We start from the raw sequence: 19,941 nt of genomic DNA on the forward strand, positions 1-19,941 counted from the left end.
GTAGACTAAATAACATGTTTTCTGTTTAAAAGGACACTGAATCATGAGTTTGAAGTACCAGACAGTAATTCAGACGTAAAATGTTCCCACACAGTATTCCTTTTTGGCAGCATTAAGCATGAGTAATTTAATTTACCATTAGATCGCCTCTAGATCAGATACTATTTAACCATTGACGGCATTGGACACTGCCAGCGCCCCTCTGCCAGCAACACACTGCCATCCTGTTGAACATGGCACATTACACACTTGACATAATGTCAAAATGTCAAAGAGGGAAGGAACACACTCCACCATCACAACACTCGGCGGATTTATAAGCCCTCCAAGTAAAACAAAAACCCAGTCGATGTATAAATCCCTCCAAAGGGGCTGTTTGAGCTTCAGTCCTTATTTGGCCCCTGTTTGGAAAGTGAAGAATTTACTTTCTCAGGCAAACTGCCATCAATGCGGCAGCAGCTCTTGTGTGGGCAAGAGGAGTGCTTGAGGAATTCTGAGTGTGGTTGGACCAATGGCAGGCTTATTTACTGGAGCCAATGAGATGATTTATGCACAGTGGCAAACACATACTTTCTCCCATCAGTTAGAATGAAGCTGATGCTCTGAGATCAGAGTGATGATCCACCTCAAAGAATGAAGGGTCAAAATCAGCTGAAATGCAGCAGCTTTTGACAAGTTGAAAAAGTAAAAAAAAAAATAAAACAATGGAGTTTTTAAGTCAGAAAACATCAAACTCAAATTGCCCCTGTTGTTGACAAGGTGTAAACAGAGAATGGGAAGGTTGCTGAGCGAGCCATACATATCCTGCCTCTCTAATTAGAGGATTCCTGTTTGGAGTTTGTGAATAAAGAAAGGGTTCATCATTATCCTGCTTGAACTGCTGCATGCTAACTAATTATACAATGATTCAACTCACTGCACCCAGTTTCAGAGGGATTCTTTGATATTCTGCACTCTCTATTCCCATATAGACCCACTTGAGTTCTCAAGTAAAACTTCCTCTGAATTTGTTAAAGCTCTTGGGGATTCAAACTCTCTGTATAAAGAGGAAGGACATACAAAAAATACAGGGAAGGCAGTTCCCTGAAGCTGTAGCATCATACCTGAGACATTTAACCTTTAGAGTTCAACAATGCCCAGTCTTAACTCGCCTCTGTTTGCCCCATAAAGAGGCCCCTCGATTGGATTGAAATCACAAAAAGGGGCCCCGCGGGTGTCTCGGTTGACTCCTTGTTCGAGTTCGGTGGCTTCCCACACACCCCTTGTGACTCAATGAGATTATAAGCTCCATGTTTTAAAAAACTAAACTCACTTTGACCCCTTGTATTTTGCTGTTGGAGAATTTTCTTTGTGGTCTGCTGGTCACAATAATCCCCGTTTGATGGGGAGTGATTGGGGAGACTCATGCAGAGGTCAAAGGATTAGCCAAGGATTTTAGGTGGAACCAGGACAAGTTCAGAGGTCAGACTGTCATTGCAATACAAATGTCAAGTTATTCTTATGTTCTTATATATATATATATATATATATGTGTGTGTGTGTGTGTGTGTGTGTGTGTGTGTGTGTGTTTGTAAATGAAAGATCTCCTTGGTATATACCACATTTGATGGAGGCTTGTGCAATTGACTCTAAGTTGGCCTCCAGCGTGATCTGCCACAGCCTCTGGTAACTTGACCAATGCCTTTCTGTGTCTGTCATGTATTGATCCATTTGCCTGCCTATCTTAGCAGCAATGATATCAAGACAAAAAAGTAGCATTTTTTTGTCAAGCAGAGCTGAATAAATGTTCCTAACAGATGAAGCCTACCTGAGATTCACGCACTTTTATTCGTCTGGGCTGGTAAAACCCCGAAACTTGCATTCTACGTTGCTTCCAACTACACCAGCCTTATATGGATGAGGTCATGGTAGCTATTTTTCCACTCAGTTTGTTGCACATTATGGATTTTAATGTTTGAGGGAAAGAAAGATGCTTGCTTTCAAAATGCTTGCCTTTATTGTTGTTGTGTTTTTTTGTTGTTTTTTTTGTCAGCAGTCCGCTCTTGTGACTTCATCACTAAATCTATGATGTTTGAGTTTGGATTCTTTGCAAATACTTTCCACGTGCTGACATATATAAATATAAATCCTTTAATCAGTGCTGGGGGGAGTCGGCAGTAGGCCGTTTGCAGGTCTTTGTTAAAGTACAACACTCAGACAAGCACCAAATTATCTTACTGCAAGGCTCTTGAAGCAGTGGGAGCCACCAACAATGATATATTAATGTCAGTAGCAGCCCAAGGTATTGCAAGGACAGTAAAGCATTAGAATGAGTTGATGCACTTGTAGCCCCTGGTGAATATAAGAAAAAAACTAAATATTTTCTGTTAGTGTATTAAAAAACAAAAACTTTTACACATTATATTATTATAACGAGCAGTCATATTTTCCCACACATTCATCTCACCTAAAGTCACATTTAGTGGTTAAACTCTGATGTTCATCTGTGACAACATTAAGATTTTTCCTATGATCTTCAGTAGTTTTGGTTCTTAAAGTAAAATTTTCTTCAGAGCTTGAATCCATTTGAAGCTGCAGAAGAACTCCAGTGGACTTCTATTTAAACTCCTGAGAATTTTGCATGTTGATTCTGTGTTTACTGAATGTTAAAAAGATAAACCAAATGTTACACATGTTTACACATCCACTCCAAATTTTTCGTCCATCTTCAAAGTTTTCAGAACAGGCTAAAATTTTTTATCTATCTGACAACCTGCTTTACTTTGTTTTCCAGCACAATACATGATCAGACAAACAATGCAAAGAATACATAGTAACTGGATTATAAATTGGTGGTCCTCCCTTAAATGTTTGATTCCAGTCATGATAATTCTACAGGTCCTCCATCACATAGAGAAACTCTACTTGTATGGTAGATTTTATGGTTTCAGTATTTTCTTTTAGTTCTTTTTTTTAGCTGTGAAGAAACAATCATCCTCCCTGCTTGACAGCTCCATTTTGCCTCATAATACAAATACTTACAATGAACAGACTACTTAAAAGCTATCAATAGTTGTGAGGCCACTACAAGGGTGTTATAGCTTATAAACCAATGGTGTCCTGTAAATCATGATCAGAGGATGTGCGGCAGACTTTCCACTGAATTGCTACATGATGTGCAGACTTTCAATACCTCTGTCTGAAGATGAAAGGCTATCGGATATATATACATATATGTGTCCCTTGGGAGCATGACATTAGCTGTGAGGTCACAAATCAATCATAGGCGCTTTAAATTTAGTTCGGCTTACAGTTGATCAATGGTTGCATTTCCAGGCTACAGAGGTAGCTTAGCATGCAGTTAACAGCAGTTTCTTTGCAGCAGCAATGCTCCATGTAAGTTGAATGCTGATTGCTTGAAAGTTGATGAGAAGCAGTATAATAACTATTGATGTGCTGGACACTTTCAAAATGACTTTTTCTGTAGCAGAGTAAAGCTAAAGGACCAGTAAGAGGGCCAGTTTAAACAAAAGTGGTCAAATTGTGCCAAATATTTCTGACACCTTGCTGGCAGGAGAAAGCTAAACAAGCAGAAGTGTTTTTTGTATCAGTGCTCAATTATTATGAGGACTTTTTATGCCTGCTAGCCCAAACCAGCAGAACAGGATACATTCATCTAGAGACTGAAAACCATTACTTCAAAATGATCTCTATTCACATTACTTATGCGTTGGCTAGCTTTTTGTACAACTGTGCATACCAGCAATGACTTGTTGACTGATGCCTTCACTTTGCATATTAGCATGCACTGGGTGGGATCATTTCTGCTGTGATGTTATCCAGCTACTGTACTTTGATAGCATTACAAAGTCAATGAGCTTTTTGTTTTCCCAGAGCTAAGTAATTACAGCAGCTTCCTTCCTGTCTGTGTCTGTTGTCTGCTGATAGGGCGCTCTCATCCCGCCGCTCGTAAACATCCGCCAATCCACAGCACCTTGGTATATATGGCACTAAGTGCACTCACCTTACCTCAGCTTGCATCTGTAAACTTCCCTTGTATGTTTTTTTATCTGTAAACACTAAAGTAAATACAATCAGATGGAAGCCACACCTTGACACAGAGTGGCTGTTTATGCATTGTAATCAGTGACTCAAGGCAAAGAGGCTAATACAGACTATTAGGAGCCACTCTTGCCTACCATGAATGCTATTAATGTACTGTTTTCAAATCTAAGCAGCCTGTGACGCCTTTACTGCTATTTAAAGATGTTACATTTAGCTTTGCAACGTCAGGAAATCAACACCCCTCTAATGTGAAGTGACAGTAAAATTAGAGTACAAATGATACTGCGTCTGGCAACAGGTACTCACCTCTCAGCTCTGCATTCATGGGAGAACCACTCAGCCCCATTTGTTGGGAAATCTATACCGCTGTTCCATTCCAAATTTCCCTGCTCCAGCACACCTGACTTAAACTAATGAGTCATTGTGCAGATGCTTATAGGCTGTTGGATCCATTTCATCTGAGTCAGGTGTGCTGTAAATATGGAAAACGTGCAAGATTGTGGCTCTTGAGGACCGACGTTGGCCACCCCAGCATAGGAGTTTGGACTCCAACAATTTATCATCAAACAGACTGAACATAAATGGAGAAAATCTAAACCATCATTAAATTTTATCATCAACCAGTAAAGATCATATAATCGTAAAAGTCTGAGGCTTTGGTTGGATCATTGTTTTAACTTGGTTTTGCATTATAAGGTTTTATTTATTGGTGAAACAGTCAATGGCTAATCCAAAAAACAAGGGAGAGAAATCTAGATTTACTGATAGTAAAACAAGATGAAAACTAACCTCAAAACTAAATATGTGTCAACCGAAAGCTGAAAACTTCCCCCCAAATTTCAAAAGCGCCGTCAGAAATTCAAATTTTAAGTTATTTTAGAAATATATTAAACATAAATGAATTCCTTATGACTTGTGTATTGCCAAGACAGAAAAAAAAATGGTAAACACAAATAGTGATAGGGAGAAATAACACAGTTGATTTGTGGCAGTTTATTTTAAAGAAGAGCCTCCAGGCAGCTGGTTCTGTTTTAGTTCTGTTTGTTTTACTATCTTTAAAGCAGCAACTCTTAAAATGGGGCAGCAGCCCCCCCTGGGAGGGCATAGCGCCTCTGCATGGGGGGCCTGGATGACCAAGGGAAAAACATAGAGGCAAATTAAGTTGAAAGAGTATGATTTATGTAGGAAAAATATACAGGCAGGAGGTTTCTGGTGCTTTTGTGTTTATCTTAAATTTAGAAGTACTTAATCTGGATATTTTTCATAACTTTCTTCCCTTTTCAATCTAATTAATTACTAATAATTTTGTGGATAATGAACTTTTTCAGCTTGTTAATTTGTTTTAGTTTGCTGTTTCATGATCTAAATCTATTTAAGATTATGAATTCAATTTTAATCCTTATTTTTGCATGCATAATAGTAAATAAACAGTGAGTTTTGCACATGTAAAGGCTAAAATATCATTTAGTGTGACCCTCAAGTTATCTTTAGTGTATAGAAAGTGTTGTTTAAGAAAACACAGGGTTGCTAGCATCTTCCTCTGCAAAGATATGCTGCATAAACGAGATTATTTTCATGATATTACTAAATATGCAAAACAGGGCAACTTTGCATTAAGCTGCTCAGCAGAAACTTCATGCAACTTCAACCTCAGTTCTTCGTAAACTATAGTTTCTGCCCATGTGAGGGCTTCATGTAATACGATTGTTTTCTGACTGTTGCAGGAAACATGCTCTCAGTGTGAATTCAGTGCCTGGAATAGATGTTTCCCACACAAACAGTCAAAAGAGCAATTTGTTGAGGTAGTGGTTATTTCTGAACTCTTGAGGTTAATTTGAGGTTTACTTAAGGAGTCAGGGGGAAACATTGGATCCTGGAATACTTCAGATAAGAAGATGGAAGATATCTGTTTGCATCCCTCAGTTATTTTCTTACATTTTTCTGCTGCTAAAAGATCAGTTCCCAGCTAATTTTATTGCTTTTCTTGACTCATGATCTCTTTGTTTCCCTATTTACAGGTCACTACATCATGTCAAACAGCTACCAACTGTGAGCCGGTGAGTACACAAAGCCTGTGTGCTTTTCTGCTATATATGTCTATTCATGCCAAAAACGAGACCATCAGGGAAACATTTAAATAGCTTGTTGACCTTGTAAATCCCTCTCATAATGTAAGAGGTCTTTCCCAGAATTGTAGCAGAACCACACACAGGGAGCTCTGAAAGGTTAAAGGTCTGAGGCTGTAACCATACGAGTTTCCTCTCTATCATCACTGGAGTAACGTCTAAACCACATACAGGAGATCAAAATCAGAAAACTTGGACAACGGCAAGAAAAGCCTTAAACTAGAGTTTGAGAGGGTCCAGCCCTTGTTTAAGGCAAAAAAAAAAAGCCCACTGTTGACATGATGCGTTACCTTGCCTCAGCCTTGCTATGAGCAGTTCTGCCTATTGCGGCGCCCCCTCCTGGTTGATTGCTCCTCAAATTCATGTGGTGTGTAAGTTTTTTTTTTTTTTTCTTTCTTTTTAGAATAGATGATGTCAAACTTTGTGTGTCACAGAATCTTCCCAGATTTTAACTGGCTGTCATGGGTGACTGTTTTAAAAGATATAAGCTCATCTTGAATTTGATGGCCCAATTTTCTTTTTACATCTGGCTGTAAACATCTGGAATCTTGTCCCAACTTTTGTCTAATATAGGAAATTAACTGAGCAGTACTGGGCCTTTTTTTTTCCTAAATCATATTTTGTGTTTAATGATGCATCAAATGTTATTAGTTGGTAAAAGGTCTGAACTGCATACAGGTTAGACCATCACCTGGACTCTTCCACTACAAAGACATTCTATTGTAATTGATGCATTATGTGGTTTAGAATAGTCTTGAAATATGCAAGACCTTCCCTGAAAAATACATTATTTGAACTGGAGCATTTGTTGCTTTTAGATATTTACTGTACCTTTCAGCCTTGGTGGAGTTTTTACTTGCAATTCCTTTGCACAGGTTTTTGAACTGAGAGACTGATAACAAGCAGGATGGTCTTTCGGCTCTTTATTCTGGAGGATTTGCAAATTAATTTCAAATCCAGTTTTGTCTGCATTTGTAGATGGTACGATGAACAGAGACAATAATTTCTGGAAGTGTTCTTGAGCTCATGCAATGACTCCTGTTGGTTTTTAATGCAGTGCTGCTTGAGCGACTGAAGATCATTGACATCCATTACTGATTTTCAGCTGTGTCCCTTGCATACAGAGATTCTCAGAATCTATCGATGGTGTGTTCTGTAGATTATGGCATATTCAGCCTTTTCTATTTTATGCTCAAATTTTTTTAAAAATCCATCATTTTAAATCACAGATTGTTTGCTTTTTATTACTTGCTAAAAATCTTTACATCTGAGATATACATCTCAGCCATTATTTGGAACATCCTAACTTTTTTGAGACAAATTGCTGCCACCAAACTCAAGATGAGCTCTTTTTTTCCAATAGCAAAAATATATACATTTGATATGTTTTCTGACTTCTATTGTAAAAAAAAAAAAAAACATGGTTTTTAAGATTTGTAAATCATTGCATTCTGTTTTTATTATCTGCATCCCACCTGTTTTTTAATTGGGGTTGGATTGCAAAGCCATCATTTATTAAAAGCCAAATTTCAAAGCCCTCCCAGCCAAATATCTTAAGTTCTTACTTGCTGATTAACACGCCACTTCACCGTGCGGGCATGCTTGTATTTCTTGGCAAGCTGTAGACCATTGTTGTCACTTCTTGTAGGTTATTGTGAAACCTACATGCTCAAACTTGCACAGGAACAACAAAAATTTGAAGTCATTCAAACACATCATTACTTGTGCATGAGTATTTCTACATTTTTCTGTACCCTTGTTGCCCTTCCACTCACACAGGCTTTACTTATAATCTGCATTGTAGTATGAACAGTTTTGCTGTAAATGAGCACACAAAAATATAACAAAGACCTCCAATATTTCAGAGAAGATAAAATTGTACAGGAAATAATATGCAATAAAGGTTTACAGCTTGAGTTAAACTTGGTCCTAAAACACAATATATTAAATCAGTGATTTGTTCTCGGCCTTTGGAGGCACTATTTAAAGGCAGGAAAAGATCAGCTGCAGCCAAAGTGATTACTCCAGCTTCCTGTAAAAATGGACAAAATGTGATTTATACACTGTGACATTTAGTCATTTTCATTTTAATGAGCTTGAAATTGGAGTTTCTTTGACTTGTATAAATTGTGTGAGCTCAGCAAATGGTTGATAACGATTAAGAGTCTAGCAGGGCTGGCGATTTAATAATTTTCAAGATTTTTTTTTGTTGAAAATATTATACAATAGTTGTTGCACTCTTTTCTGTTTTGCATCTTCAAGATTAATAAGACTAATTTAGAAGCGCTTCAAGATACATTAACTTTAGATGTTTACTTTAGACTCTGGCTTGTTTTAAATCACCACTATAAACTGTTTAGTTTCCATATTAGCCTAAGATCCAGACGTTATCTTAATGAAACAATTGTCTTTAGCTCACATCTCTATTTTGCTTTCTTTCTGTCTTTTTTTTTTTTCTTTTTTTTTTTTTAACCTGTTATCAGAAAACTTGTACTCAAAATTTGATGTGTGTATATTTTGCAAAATACACACACACATCAAGGCAAAATGGAGCTGTCAGGCTGCCAGGATGAATTTCTGGTTCTTTTACTTTTTTTTACAGTAGAAAGCAGAGCTGTGATTTCCCAGATGACACTGATCTAACTCAGTTCAGAAAAAAAATGATTGTGTCCAACAGATGGTGTTTATAATTCAGAGAAGATGAATGTACATTTTCCACAAAATCAATAGAATATTTGTGTGTCTGGTAGGTCGCTCTCATCCAGATATCTTATTCTGTTTATTTCCTGACCATGTTGTTTCTTACTCATTGTGAAAGACACAGTGACTAACCTGCTGATCTCACTTTTCTCTTCAGCCTCCTTCTCTTCAACTGCCATTAAAGCATGTAGACACACCGGTAAGTAATGCCTTCCAAGGAGACCTGCTTTAAAAACTGTTCGCCATATGGCAAAAAGTAGGCTGACAACCCTGTTTATACACTGTTATGGTTTTAATCCAGGCAAATATTATTGCAGCAGAATGCAAATTTATTTTAAGTGAACAATGTGTTTCCATCTATGAAGCAGGGAAGGTAAGGCTTGCTTTAACTTAAAATGAATCAGCTGACAGGTGTTGTGTTTTGCTCTATAATATTGTTTAGATTGGTTTGAAATGAAAAGGAGTGAGCAGCTGGATTATGACTGCTAAGAAAACAAAAAAGAAAAATATTGTAGACACACAGCTAAGACATGCTGTCATTTGTCAGAAAAAAAACATTTTATGTGAGGTCATTGCAACTTTTTCCAACTCTGTGCCATCTTTGAGCTTATTTGCAATGATTTTGTTAGCTTTTGATATGTAATAAATTACTTATAGGTAATCAGTAAGATTATGCAAAAGCTTTGATCATGCTTTACCTTGCTAAGTGCAGAAGATGGCAGCACCATGCAATGAATAAAACAAACAGAGCACCTTCTGAACATCCTCAATGAGTAGTATTTCTATTTAATACATAAATTTACATAAACATATTGAATTAATGTATTTATTATACAAGAGTTACTAGTAATATTTATTAAATTAGAAAAATGGAAGTGACATCTGTTGCTGCCAGTCCACTGCCAGAAATCAACGCCAAGAACTGGTTTAAGACTCGGCATGCATGTTTTGCTTGACACTGCAAAACCATGAAGCGTGTGGTTTCAGGCAGGGTATACAAGAAGGCAAAATTCCAGTGAAACTAAAAGGAGAGACAGCAGCTGCTAATGTAAAAAGAAAACAGTTTAAGCCAGCAGGCACAAGAAAGGCAGAATTTGTTAGGTTGTTAAAATTTGTTTTAGATTAAAAGGGACTCCTTTGTCTTCAGTTTCTTTCTTCTGAAACCAGAAGCAACATCTGCTCCAAAGATTAAAGCAGTGCTGATGTCTTGCATCCCTGTTTGTTCTCCTCTTTTTTTTTGTGAGTCAGTGTTTGCATCAGACATTACCCAAATGTTTAGATCAGCTCCAGAAGAAGGCGTTGACTCAAAGAGAGATTATAAACACAGATCAGCCTGTGTACGCCAGCTTCTTTGAAGATAAATGCAGATTCTGGATAGAAAAAGGAGAGAATTCAAAGAGCAGAGATGGAATAATCTGCATGTCCTGTGTCTGTTCAATTTAGTGATGTGTATGCTATGCCTATGCTAAGGCTAAATTTTCACTAGTGCTCAGCTCATGTAGGGTACTGAATGGACATGCACCCACAAGTGTAACTTGGGCCCAACTGTGTCAAACGCATGAGTGAACCCAGGTGGACAATTCACATGGGATTAATATGGAACTTGTGAACAATCTCATAAGGGATCCATTCTTCAACCTACATGAGCATCTCTTTATAATGTTTGCTAGGTGGTTGCTCCTAAAAAGTGTCTAGCATGCTAGCGAGTATATTTGAAGCTACAGTGGTTTTACAGTAGTGTTTGTTTCCATAAAACCCAACTTCTATTTTTCAGCACCATCATTTGGTTAACAGTTTGCATTTGTTATCAGTAAGTGGCATATTTACATGCTACAAGTAAACGGCTAACCATGCTAGTAACAAACCACAGTACCATGAATCTCACAGCAAACATAATTAGAAATTTGAGTTTTATAAATAAATAGAAACAAAAGAAGTGGATTATGCTGGAATTCTTGCAGATGTTTTTGTTATTTGTTGTTGTTGTGATATTAGGTTGCTAATCCAGCATCTAGCTAAGCTAAGCTCATTATGCAGGGCTAACTGCTGACTATTCAAATCTTCAGAAAATATATGTTTTGTTGATGATTAATGTATAATCCTTTTATCAATACCACATGCTCTTTACATTTTTTTTTAGATGTTTTTATGGTCTCAGAATTGTTATTTTTGAGCACAGTTTTAATGAACACAACAATAAAAATGCACTGAAAGTTAATAACAGCACCACGCTCTTGCAACAGCAAGCATGGTTTTATGGAAAAAAGGCAGTGCTTAAGTGAAACTCTAACACTACAAATACCAGGCCAGGCTAGTAATTGTCTTGATGGTCCTTTTCCTCCACTGTAATTACAGAAAGTTGTCACAAACAATGTGACAATGACATATTGGTGTTTTGGGTAATTATACTATTTCCCTTGTAATCAGACTTTTCACATAAAAAATTTGTTTTATCCTTGTCTAAGGATTTATAATTCATGTCATATAGCCAAAAAAAAGTAAACTTGTCCTGGTTGTTCTTCTTTCTTGCATGTTTGTGTTTTACTTAAACCAATCAAGGTGAGTTTATGAATTGTTTCATGGAGATAGTCTTATACTTGCTGGTTGAGTTTTACATTAATAGATTTTGTCATTGAGGCATGAAGACTTCCTCTGCTCTCTGCCTTCATACTTCATTCAATATATCATCAATGTAAGGGATTTCCATACAAGAATGTGTGTATGTGGATAGCAATAGTAGGTTTGTTTAGTCCATACAGGAAATGTTCATGGTGGTTTTGAGTCAAAATGCCCTGGTGTGACCATAATTGAGTCAGTATGGTGCTTGTTGAGGTTTATCCAAGCATACTATTGGATTTTTTTTTTTTTAAAATCAGCTTTTTGTTCTTGGAAGAATGGAGTAAATGCATGCATAAAATGCAAAACAGAGTTAATAGAAACAGAAAAAAATGGTAAGTGTAATTTTAGTTTCACTTTGTGTGGATTTGTAACCTGTTTCTGTTTACTAAGGGGTAATTAAGTTTGAGCATGTGCACCAGGCATGCACACACATTCTGCACACTCAAAGAAAATAAAGCAAGATATTACCATGCCACCCCTTTTACCATATGGATTTATCATGTTGAACTAAACACAGATGAGGTTAAAATCATGTCCAGTCAATTAGAATTTATTGTGTAGCGAACGCATTCATTTCTTACACATTGAAAAGATGCATACCTCATTTTTTTTTTGAGTGATGTTCAAGGAGGAGCATGCTGTACACAAGCACATGGGAAAAGTGGGAAGTCAAAACCAGGGAGAGGGTAGAAATAATGAAAGATAATGACACAGAAGGAGGAGTAGCAAAGATTACAGTGGGTGGGGGAGATGACAACAGAGGAAAAAGAGAAGACTCTTTCGAAGGAAAGAAGAAGCGGAAAATGTACTGTGGCATGTTACATAATCCTGGATCATATTTGGCTCGAATGGCACGTACTGCAGCATCGTTTTTATTATCATGATGAAACTGGAACTCTTGGTTGTGATGCTCTGGCATTGAGGGTAAAAAAAAAAAAGATAAGATTGGATGGATATAGCCAAATTTCTGTTGGATTCTCTAGATACCATCTGGAACACCTACCATTTTTAAATTGTGGATAAAAAAGGAACGTTTGTTGCCACTCTAGCCATGCCTCTGGGCAGCTATATTCAAAGATATTTTGCCCACCTGCGTTTCTTTTGGAGGTGGAGCACTGGGTACCTGTTCGGCAAGGTGAGCCACTCTTACACAAGGAGTCTGTTTTTATTCCATGTTTTTATCAATGCTCACATTTGTCTCTTAAAAGAGTCATAATTAATCTACTATTTAAAAAAGGTAGATTCATTTACATAAATGCAAATTATTTTCCTACCATTTAAAAGTGAGAAAATAATGGCCTTGTGGACTTTTTTTGTAATATGTTCGTGGCAGTGAAATCATGTTTTTAATAGTATTTTTAATAGTAAGAAATTAAGGAATCGGTAGACTTATCTTTTTAAAATGTAAAACTTGTATTATTATGTTAAAAGTGTATACATATTTGCTTATATTTTCCACTTTGCATGCTGATTGACTTAATTTGCACTTATTACTGCTACATGCCAGTAGACTGCTCCTGTGATATGTATTGAAGTAACACCCCTGAAGCTTCATGTGAACAGGCTGTTTCATTTTGCAAACACGACCGTCCGTGGTCGGCCAAGCATCTGGTTCCTGTCAGAATTATGCCCCCCATTTGAGCCCATTGAGGGGGTTGGGATTATCTCTATGTGTGAGGAGCTGCTCTGCAGCAAATAGTGAGAGCTGCGGGCAGTGTATTTAACCTTGTGCCAAGACGCTTTTTGGCAGCATTAATGTTTGACTGCTTCACTTGTAAAGCCGAGCACTGGCACTGTGTTACGGTGTGGCTGAAATGTAAAGCATAAAGATAAATTTAGCTGTCCTTTTTGTCTTTTTGAAGAACTTCATCTTTTTGACAATAGCTGACTCCTGCAGACACTTTCAACCTAAGCTGACAAAGTATGAGGAAGACACAACATTACTGTGGCACTTTTCATGCTGTAGTAACTTTGCAGTTACTATCTTTTCTAATAGCTTTAATAACATTTATAAAAGCTTTGGATAATATGAAATTACAGGTGAAAACGTTCAGTGTTGTAGCCTCTAAGTGCCACAATCTAACTAGCTAATCAATTCAAAACACTTGCAAAGGACTCCTGATCATTCAAATAGTCTCTCAATCTATTTAAGTAGAATTCACAATCATGGGGAAAGCTGCTGACCTGACAGCTGTGCAGAAAACCATCAATGACTCCCTCCACAAAGAGGGAAAGCCTCAAAAGGTAATTGCATTAGAAGTTGGATGCTCTCAAAGTGCTGCATCCCAGCACATCAATAAAAAGCTGAGTGGAAGGTAAAAGTGTGGAAGAAAAAGGTGGAACAACCAGCAGGGATGACCGTTGCCTGGAGAGGATTGTCAGGAAAAGGCCATTAAAAATGTGGAAGAGCTTCACAAGGACTGGACTGAGGCTGGAGTTAGTACTTCCAGGGCCACCACACACAGACTGATCCTGGACCTGGACTTCAAAGGTCATGTTCCTCTTGTTAAGCCGCTCCTGAACAAAGCAGGTCGTCAGAAGCATCTTACCTGGGTTAAGAAAAAAATTAACTGGTCTATTGAGCAGTGGTCCAAAGTGCTCTTTTCTGATGAGAGAAAAGTCTGCATCTCATTTGGAAATCAAAGTTCCAGAGTCTGAAGGAAGAATGGTAAGGCAACAATCCAAGACACTTAAAGTGCAGCGTGAAGTTTCCACAGTGGTGGTGATGTGGGAGCCATGTCATCTGCCGGTGCTGGGCCACTGTGCTTCATTAAGTCCAGAGTCAACACAGCCATCTACAGGAGCTTTTTGGAGATGCTGATTTTATTTTCTAGGTGGACCTGGCACCTGCCCATGCTGCCAAAAGAACCAGAACCTGGTTCAATGACTAAGGGATTACTGTACTTGATTGGCCAGCAGACTCTCCTGCACCTGGACCCTGCAGAAAATCTATGAGGCATTGCCAAGAGAAAGATGAAACACATGAGACTGAGCAATGTAGAAGAGTTGAAGGCCACTATTGAAGCATCTTGGTCTTCCATTCCACCCCAGCGGTACCACAGGCTGATAACATCCATGCCACATTGAGGCAGGAATTCATGCAAAAGCAGCTCAAACCAAGTACTGAGTTCTTAAGCATGACTATATTCTTCAGATGGTCAACATTTATGTATTCAAAATCTTTTTATTTATTTATTTATATGTATTTTTTTTTTTTTTTTTTTTTTTTTTTTACTGATTTCATGTAATATTCTTATTTTCTGAGATGTTGATTTTTGGGTTTTCATAAGCTGTAACCCCCAATCATCAAAAATATAACAAAGAAATGCTTGAAATAACTCACTTTGCATAATGAGTCTATATACAGTATTATTTTAGTTTCCCCTTTTAAGCTGAATTAGTGAAATAAATTAAGTTTTGCGCCATATTCAAATTTTTTCAAGTTTCACCTGTAAGTCATTTATAAAGAAAGAAAAGTGGGCTTCCGTATCTTTATAAATTTCAGCCGTGTTTCCAAAGGAACAACAGCACTGAAACAACTCAAGGTAATCAATGATCTTTAAATGGCAGCAGATGACAGGCTGCATTCAGTCTCGGTGCTTATGGACCTCAGCGCTGCTTTGACATAATCAATCATGATATTCTTTTAAACAAACTGAGGCACAAGGTGGGAAATTTCAGAGTTTTTAAATGGATTTTCTACCATACGAATAGAACTTCATATCTTCATTTTCTACAGTTAAGTATGGCGTACTTCAGGAGTCAGTCTTTGGAACAATTTTTATTTTCTCCGCACATGTTTTTCTTTCCTTTCTTTCAGTTTATGACTTTATTTATTCATTCTGAATGTATTTATTTTTTCTTTGCAGTTCCTCCCCACCTTAAAATATTTACATATTTATTTTTATCATAATTCTTTTTTCTTGGGTTTTCTCTTGCCTTTCTTCTTCTTCCTATTTCTCCTCTTCCTTGTTTTATATAGCATTTAATATGATATGTGATCATCAGTACCAGATAGAGTTTGCTATTGAATCATTTTCTCTGTTGACTGTCTCTCTGTATTTGTGTGTGCGTGTGTTCACCAGGGATCTACGAGATCCTGCAAAAGTGTGGAGATAAGGCGAAAGCAGTCACGGTAAGACGCCATAGTCATACAGTCATATTTGCATATGCACAGATGTGAACATCATCAGTTATTTAGTCCTGTAGCAGAAAAGCAGGCCTCTGATCATCATTAAGTGGCTGTTCCAACTTCATTAAGATCTCTAAATCACTGTAATCCCTGATTATTTAAGTGGGGCTGTTTCTCATGCCCATCAGTCAATAAACTTGATCGCTGTTTGGCCTGTGAAATAGGCTGCAGAACATCAGCGGGGGTCATGTCAACAGTCAGGGAAGGAATGTAAATCTGCCTCTCACGAGTGAGCTGTGGAAGTTTACATTTGATCAAGTAGATGTTTGAGATCTGCTTTATCGTTAGTCCCTGAGAGAAATTGGTGAGTTTTAGAAATGTTCTCATGGCAGCTGTAAAAATTATTCACACCAGATGGTTATTGCTGGTAAAAAAAAAGCATTTTGGAGGGACAGAATTCATGAATATAACTGGATAATGGTCTTTTGAGACTGTCTTTCTCTCAACAGCTTGCAGTATTTCCATCTATTGTCACTCAGCTATTTTGTATTAGATTCTCTTTTGCTTTATGACCTTGTTCCAGTTTGTATGACAAGTCTGATATCAGTACTTCTGTAACCCAATCAAAAAGATTTAAAATTGTATGCATTAGATGAACTTCTTCTGTTCCCGCTGACCCTCCAGGAGTCAGAGCGTGGTTCTGGCCATGGAGGAGAGCTATGAGGTGGACCTGGTCTACATCACAGAGAGGATCATCTCTGTCTCTTTCCCCGCCGGTGCCGAAGAGCGCAGCTACACCACCAACCTCAAGGAGGTGGCGACAATGCTACAGTCGAAGCACGGCACAAACTATCTGGTGAGAACGAGCTGGAATATTAGACCAATATCACCATCTTGAATCAACAAAAAAATACTCTAATAATTTCTAATTGTTTGTGTTCATAATGTTTAAACATCCGTCTGGTTTCAGGTGCTCAACTTGAGCGATTGGAGGAATGATTTGTCAAAATTAAACCCCAAGGTAAAAACCATGTCAGGTGCTGCATCCATTCAGTTTTATGAAACTGGAAACACATCTGTTGGGTCATATCATGCTACATGCTACATTTTTCAGAACAATCTAAAACCTCCCTCCTCAGGTTCTGGAGTTTGGCTGGCCGGATCACCATGCACCAGCACTGGACAAGATCTGCAGCATGTGCAAAGCTATCGATACTTGGCTTAATGGAGACCCACACAATGTGGTGGTACTGCACAATAAGGTGAGAATAAGGAATTGAGGGGGGAAAAAAAGGCAATTCAGCCATTTCTTTTGTCAGGTGGAGATACTTCCTGTGAAATTTCTAGGAAACCAGCAAAAAAAGTCAAAATGTGAGCAAATCTTTTTTATCATTTCATCAAATAATTTTTGGCTTCCAACCTACAAATCTATATGATTTAGTAGTTTAACTCTTCTTGTTATGCAGTTCATTCCTTCTAAGAAAAGCACACACTGCATCAGTGTTTGCACTTGTCTCGATGAAGCAACTAAAGCAAAACTAGATTGACTCTGGAAGAGATTTGTTGCCTTTCAGAGTCTCACTGGTTGCTGTACACAAGCAGAAAGATTAACATTATTTCATCTTATTTATTGCTGCAGCTTTTGGGTTTTATGTGCTCAGTAAGTCGGCTAGCTTACTGACCAATACGTAACATTTAAAGAACATTTGTTTGATCATAACAAAGATTGTTGATCCTGCTGAAATGACTCCTGTTTCAAATAAATCTTGAAACTTTTGGTTGATTAAGTGGGTTTTTTCTCTGTTTCTGTGTTGCAGGGGAATCGAGGTCGAACTGGGGTGGTGGTGGCTGCGTATATGCACTACAGCAATATATCTGCAAGGTAACCGAGATGTTCAGTAAAGCATTGTAATTACCTGTATTAGCGGAAGATTTCAGCCTGTCAGTAATAGAGAAGTGTTTTTGAAGTACTTTGATCCTCTAAATCTCCTCCTCACATGTGGACTGGGGCAGAACCATGTTCAGCAAAGTTTGGCTTTTAATTCTGGCACCTGGGCAGCCTTAAAAATTAAACACCAATGTGAAAGTTTTAGCAAAACAGTCTGTTCTGGCAAGCTTATTTTTCTGGCTTAGAGAGAAGGAAAACTCTGAAAATGCCATCATTCCCTAATGCAACCAGATGTTAACAGGCTGGAAGAAGCCAGGGAGACTTAAAGCTGCTTTAAAACTGAGGAGACAAGGAGGTATTTCTAAAACTGTAAAAAATCAGATTTTTTTTTTTTTTTTTGAAGATAACAGTGATTGATGCTGATGCTCTGCAATCTTTAAAATAATTCCTTGTTTGATCAATGACAAAAAAAAGCTTATATAGTTTCATGTCATGCAGTGCTGACCAGGCACTGGACAGGTTTGCTATGAGGCGTTTCTATGAAGACAAAGCACTTCCTGTGGGTCAGCCATCGCAGAGAAGGTAAGCTATTACCTCATTTCCTGTTCTGTTATTATGCTGCATTCAGCATTAACTGGAAACTAAGAATTTCTTAAAAATAAGTTAAAGAGAAATCAGATTTTGCTTTCAGGAACTTGGAATTTATGAAAAAAAACTCATATTTTCGGCTGACAAAGCACATTTAAAACTAAACTTTCAGCTGATTTCCTTCTTCTGGAATGGGCGCAATATAACTGCTATAACTGTAAATAACAAAAACATAAAGCAAACCTGATAACAGCCAGGTTTTTATCTCTATGTGTGCCAAAAGCACATTACATAATTTTGAACTTCCCACTTGTGAGGTACATGAATCAAACTATAAAACTTTTTGTTTCAAGGCTTTTTCAGGCAGGTAATCTACAGAAAAGAGAGAAAGAGACCTGCAAGCTGAAAAAATGTGAGATATTTCTTATTGTATATTTTAAGAAGAAGCTCAAAACTGGCTTAGTTGTTTACAGGAAAGTCATTATTAAGGTCATGAGAGACATATAATGCTTGTTTAAAGGTTCCTTTAGTGTGTAGCTTACTTTATTTGATAGCATTTAACCGAGTGCATTGAAATGACATCAAGTCATCAGTCTGATTCTGACACAGTAGATAAAATATTAATAATCCTAAATTATTCTAAACTCCAGTGCTCAAGTAGTTATTGGGCACTTTTAAAATCCAAACTTTGGTGCCAGCGGAATAACGAATAAACACCAGGCTCCACTGCAAGATGGTCAACACGGACCATGCTTATCACAATATATCCAGTGTATGCAAGCTTATTCTGCACCCTAGTGTCCTCTTTTTTCTTGTCCAATTATCTACAACTTAACACTTACCAGTTAAGCATATTAGCTAACGATGGACCAGTAGCAAACTCTTTAGGTAACTTCAAAAGAAGAAGCAACAGCAAACCGTTATATGCCTAAAAGAAACTAATAAAACATGCCAGCAGCCAGTTGTATGTCAGCTGCATGTGTGTGAGGTGCACCTGTGTGGTACAGAAATCCTTGCAAAGTCACACAAGCTATTGTGCTTTAACCCATAAAGACCCAACTCATGAAAAAATGGTAAGAAAAGTCCATTTTTTTTAATATGAGGTCTTTAATTGTAACAAAAAAATTACCTTTTTTTTGGGGGGGGGGGTATCTACCATTTATTAACATGTGATAGTTTAAAAATATTATAATGTGGTTTTCTGCTTCTGAGTATCTATTAGGGGACAGAAGACAAGTATCAGATTGTGTTCAACAGCATTTTAATCAAAGTTTATAAATTGAAGCAAAATGTCTCAAACTGTATGTGACAAATATGTCACATCGGGTTCTTATGGGTTAAAGCTACAGCTATATGTGTTTTAATTTAGCCTAATACAACAAATTAGGACAGTGCTTTATGGTTCTGAAAAGATAACTTGCTTCTTTTACAGAAACTGTTTAAGCCTGTTCGCATTTAGCTTCAAAAAACATTCTTCAGATTATATTCTTTCCTGTTTCCTTGTGATCATCTCCATCTTGTCTGTTAGAAGGATTCCACTGGTTTCTCCAGGGAAGCTGCAGGCCATGTTGAAAGCTGATTTTTGTTTTTTAAGCATATCAGAGCAATTTTTCTTCCAGTTTCTCATAGTTTTAACAGCAATTGTAGTAACGTTTTCCATGAACTGAGGACTTTTGTGACATTTGTGAAGTACTGTAAATTCCAAATCAGAGCCCTTAAACAAGTCAAGAATGGTTTAAAGATAGAAGCAATATATTATTTTCATTACATAATGTTGTTAGTTTTTGTAAGTTATAAATCTACTTAATTATTAATCCCATTTGCATTATTAGACAGTTGACTAG

The 19,941-nt window shown here is 37.4% G+C and overlaps 1 protein-coding gene across 10 annotated transcripts in view; it reads left to right on the forward strand.

Moving 5' to 3' along the window:
- The window catches only part of tns1a (tensin 1a), a 98,931-nt gene that overhangs the window by 44,560 nt on the left and 34,430 nt on the right, over window positions 1–19,941 (forward strand). For all 10 annotated transcript variants that reach the window (XM_041978998.1, XM_041978996.1, XM_041978997.1 and 7 more), the window contains 8 exons: window positions 6,063–6,101; window positions 9,028–9,069; window positions 15,575–15,624; window positions 16,306–16,477; window positions 16,592–16,642; window positions 16,761–16,883; window positions 17,439–17,503; window positions 18,008–18,091. In XM_041978998.1, the coding sequence (XP_041834932.1) occupies window positions 6,063–6,101; window positions 9,028–9,069; window positions 15,575–15,624; window positions 16,306–16,477; window positions 16,592–16,642; window positions 16,761–16,883; window positions 17,439–17,503; window positions 18,008–18,091 (626 nt within the window). The remainder of the gene's footprint in view (window positions 1–6,062; window positions 6,102–9,027; window positions 9,070–15,574; window positions 15,625–16,305; window positions 16,478–16,591; window positions 16,643–16,760; window positions 16,884–17,438; window positions 17,504–18,007; window positions 18,092–19,941) is intronic.

Source organism: Melanotaenia boesemani, chromosome 24, assembly GCF_017639745.1.
Source record: "Melanotaenia boesemani isolate fMelBoe1 chromosome 24, fMelBoe1.pri, whole genome shotgun sequence".
NCBI lineage: Eukaryota > Metazoa > Chordata > Actinopteri > Atheriniformes > Melanotaeniidae > Melanotaenia > Melanotaenia boesemani.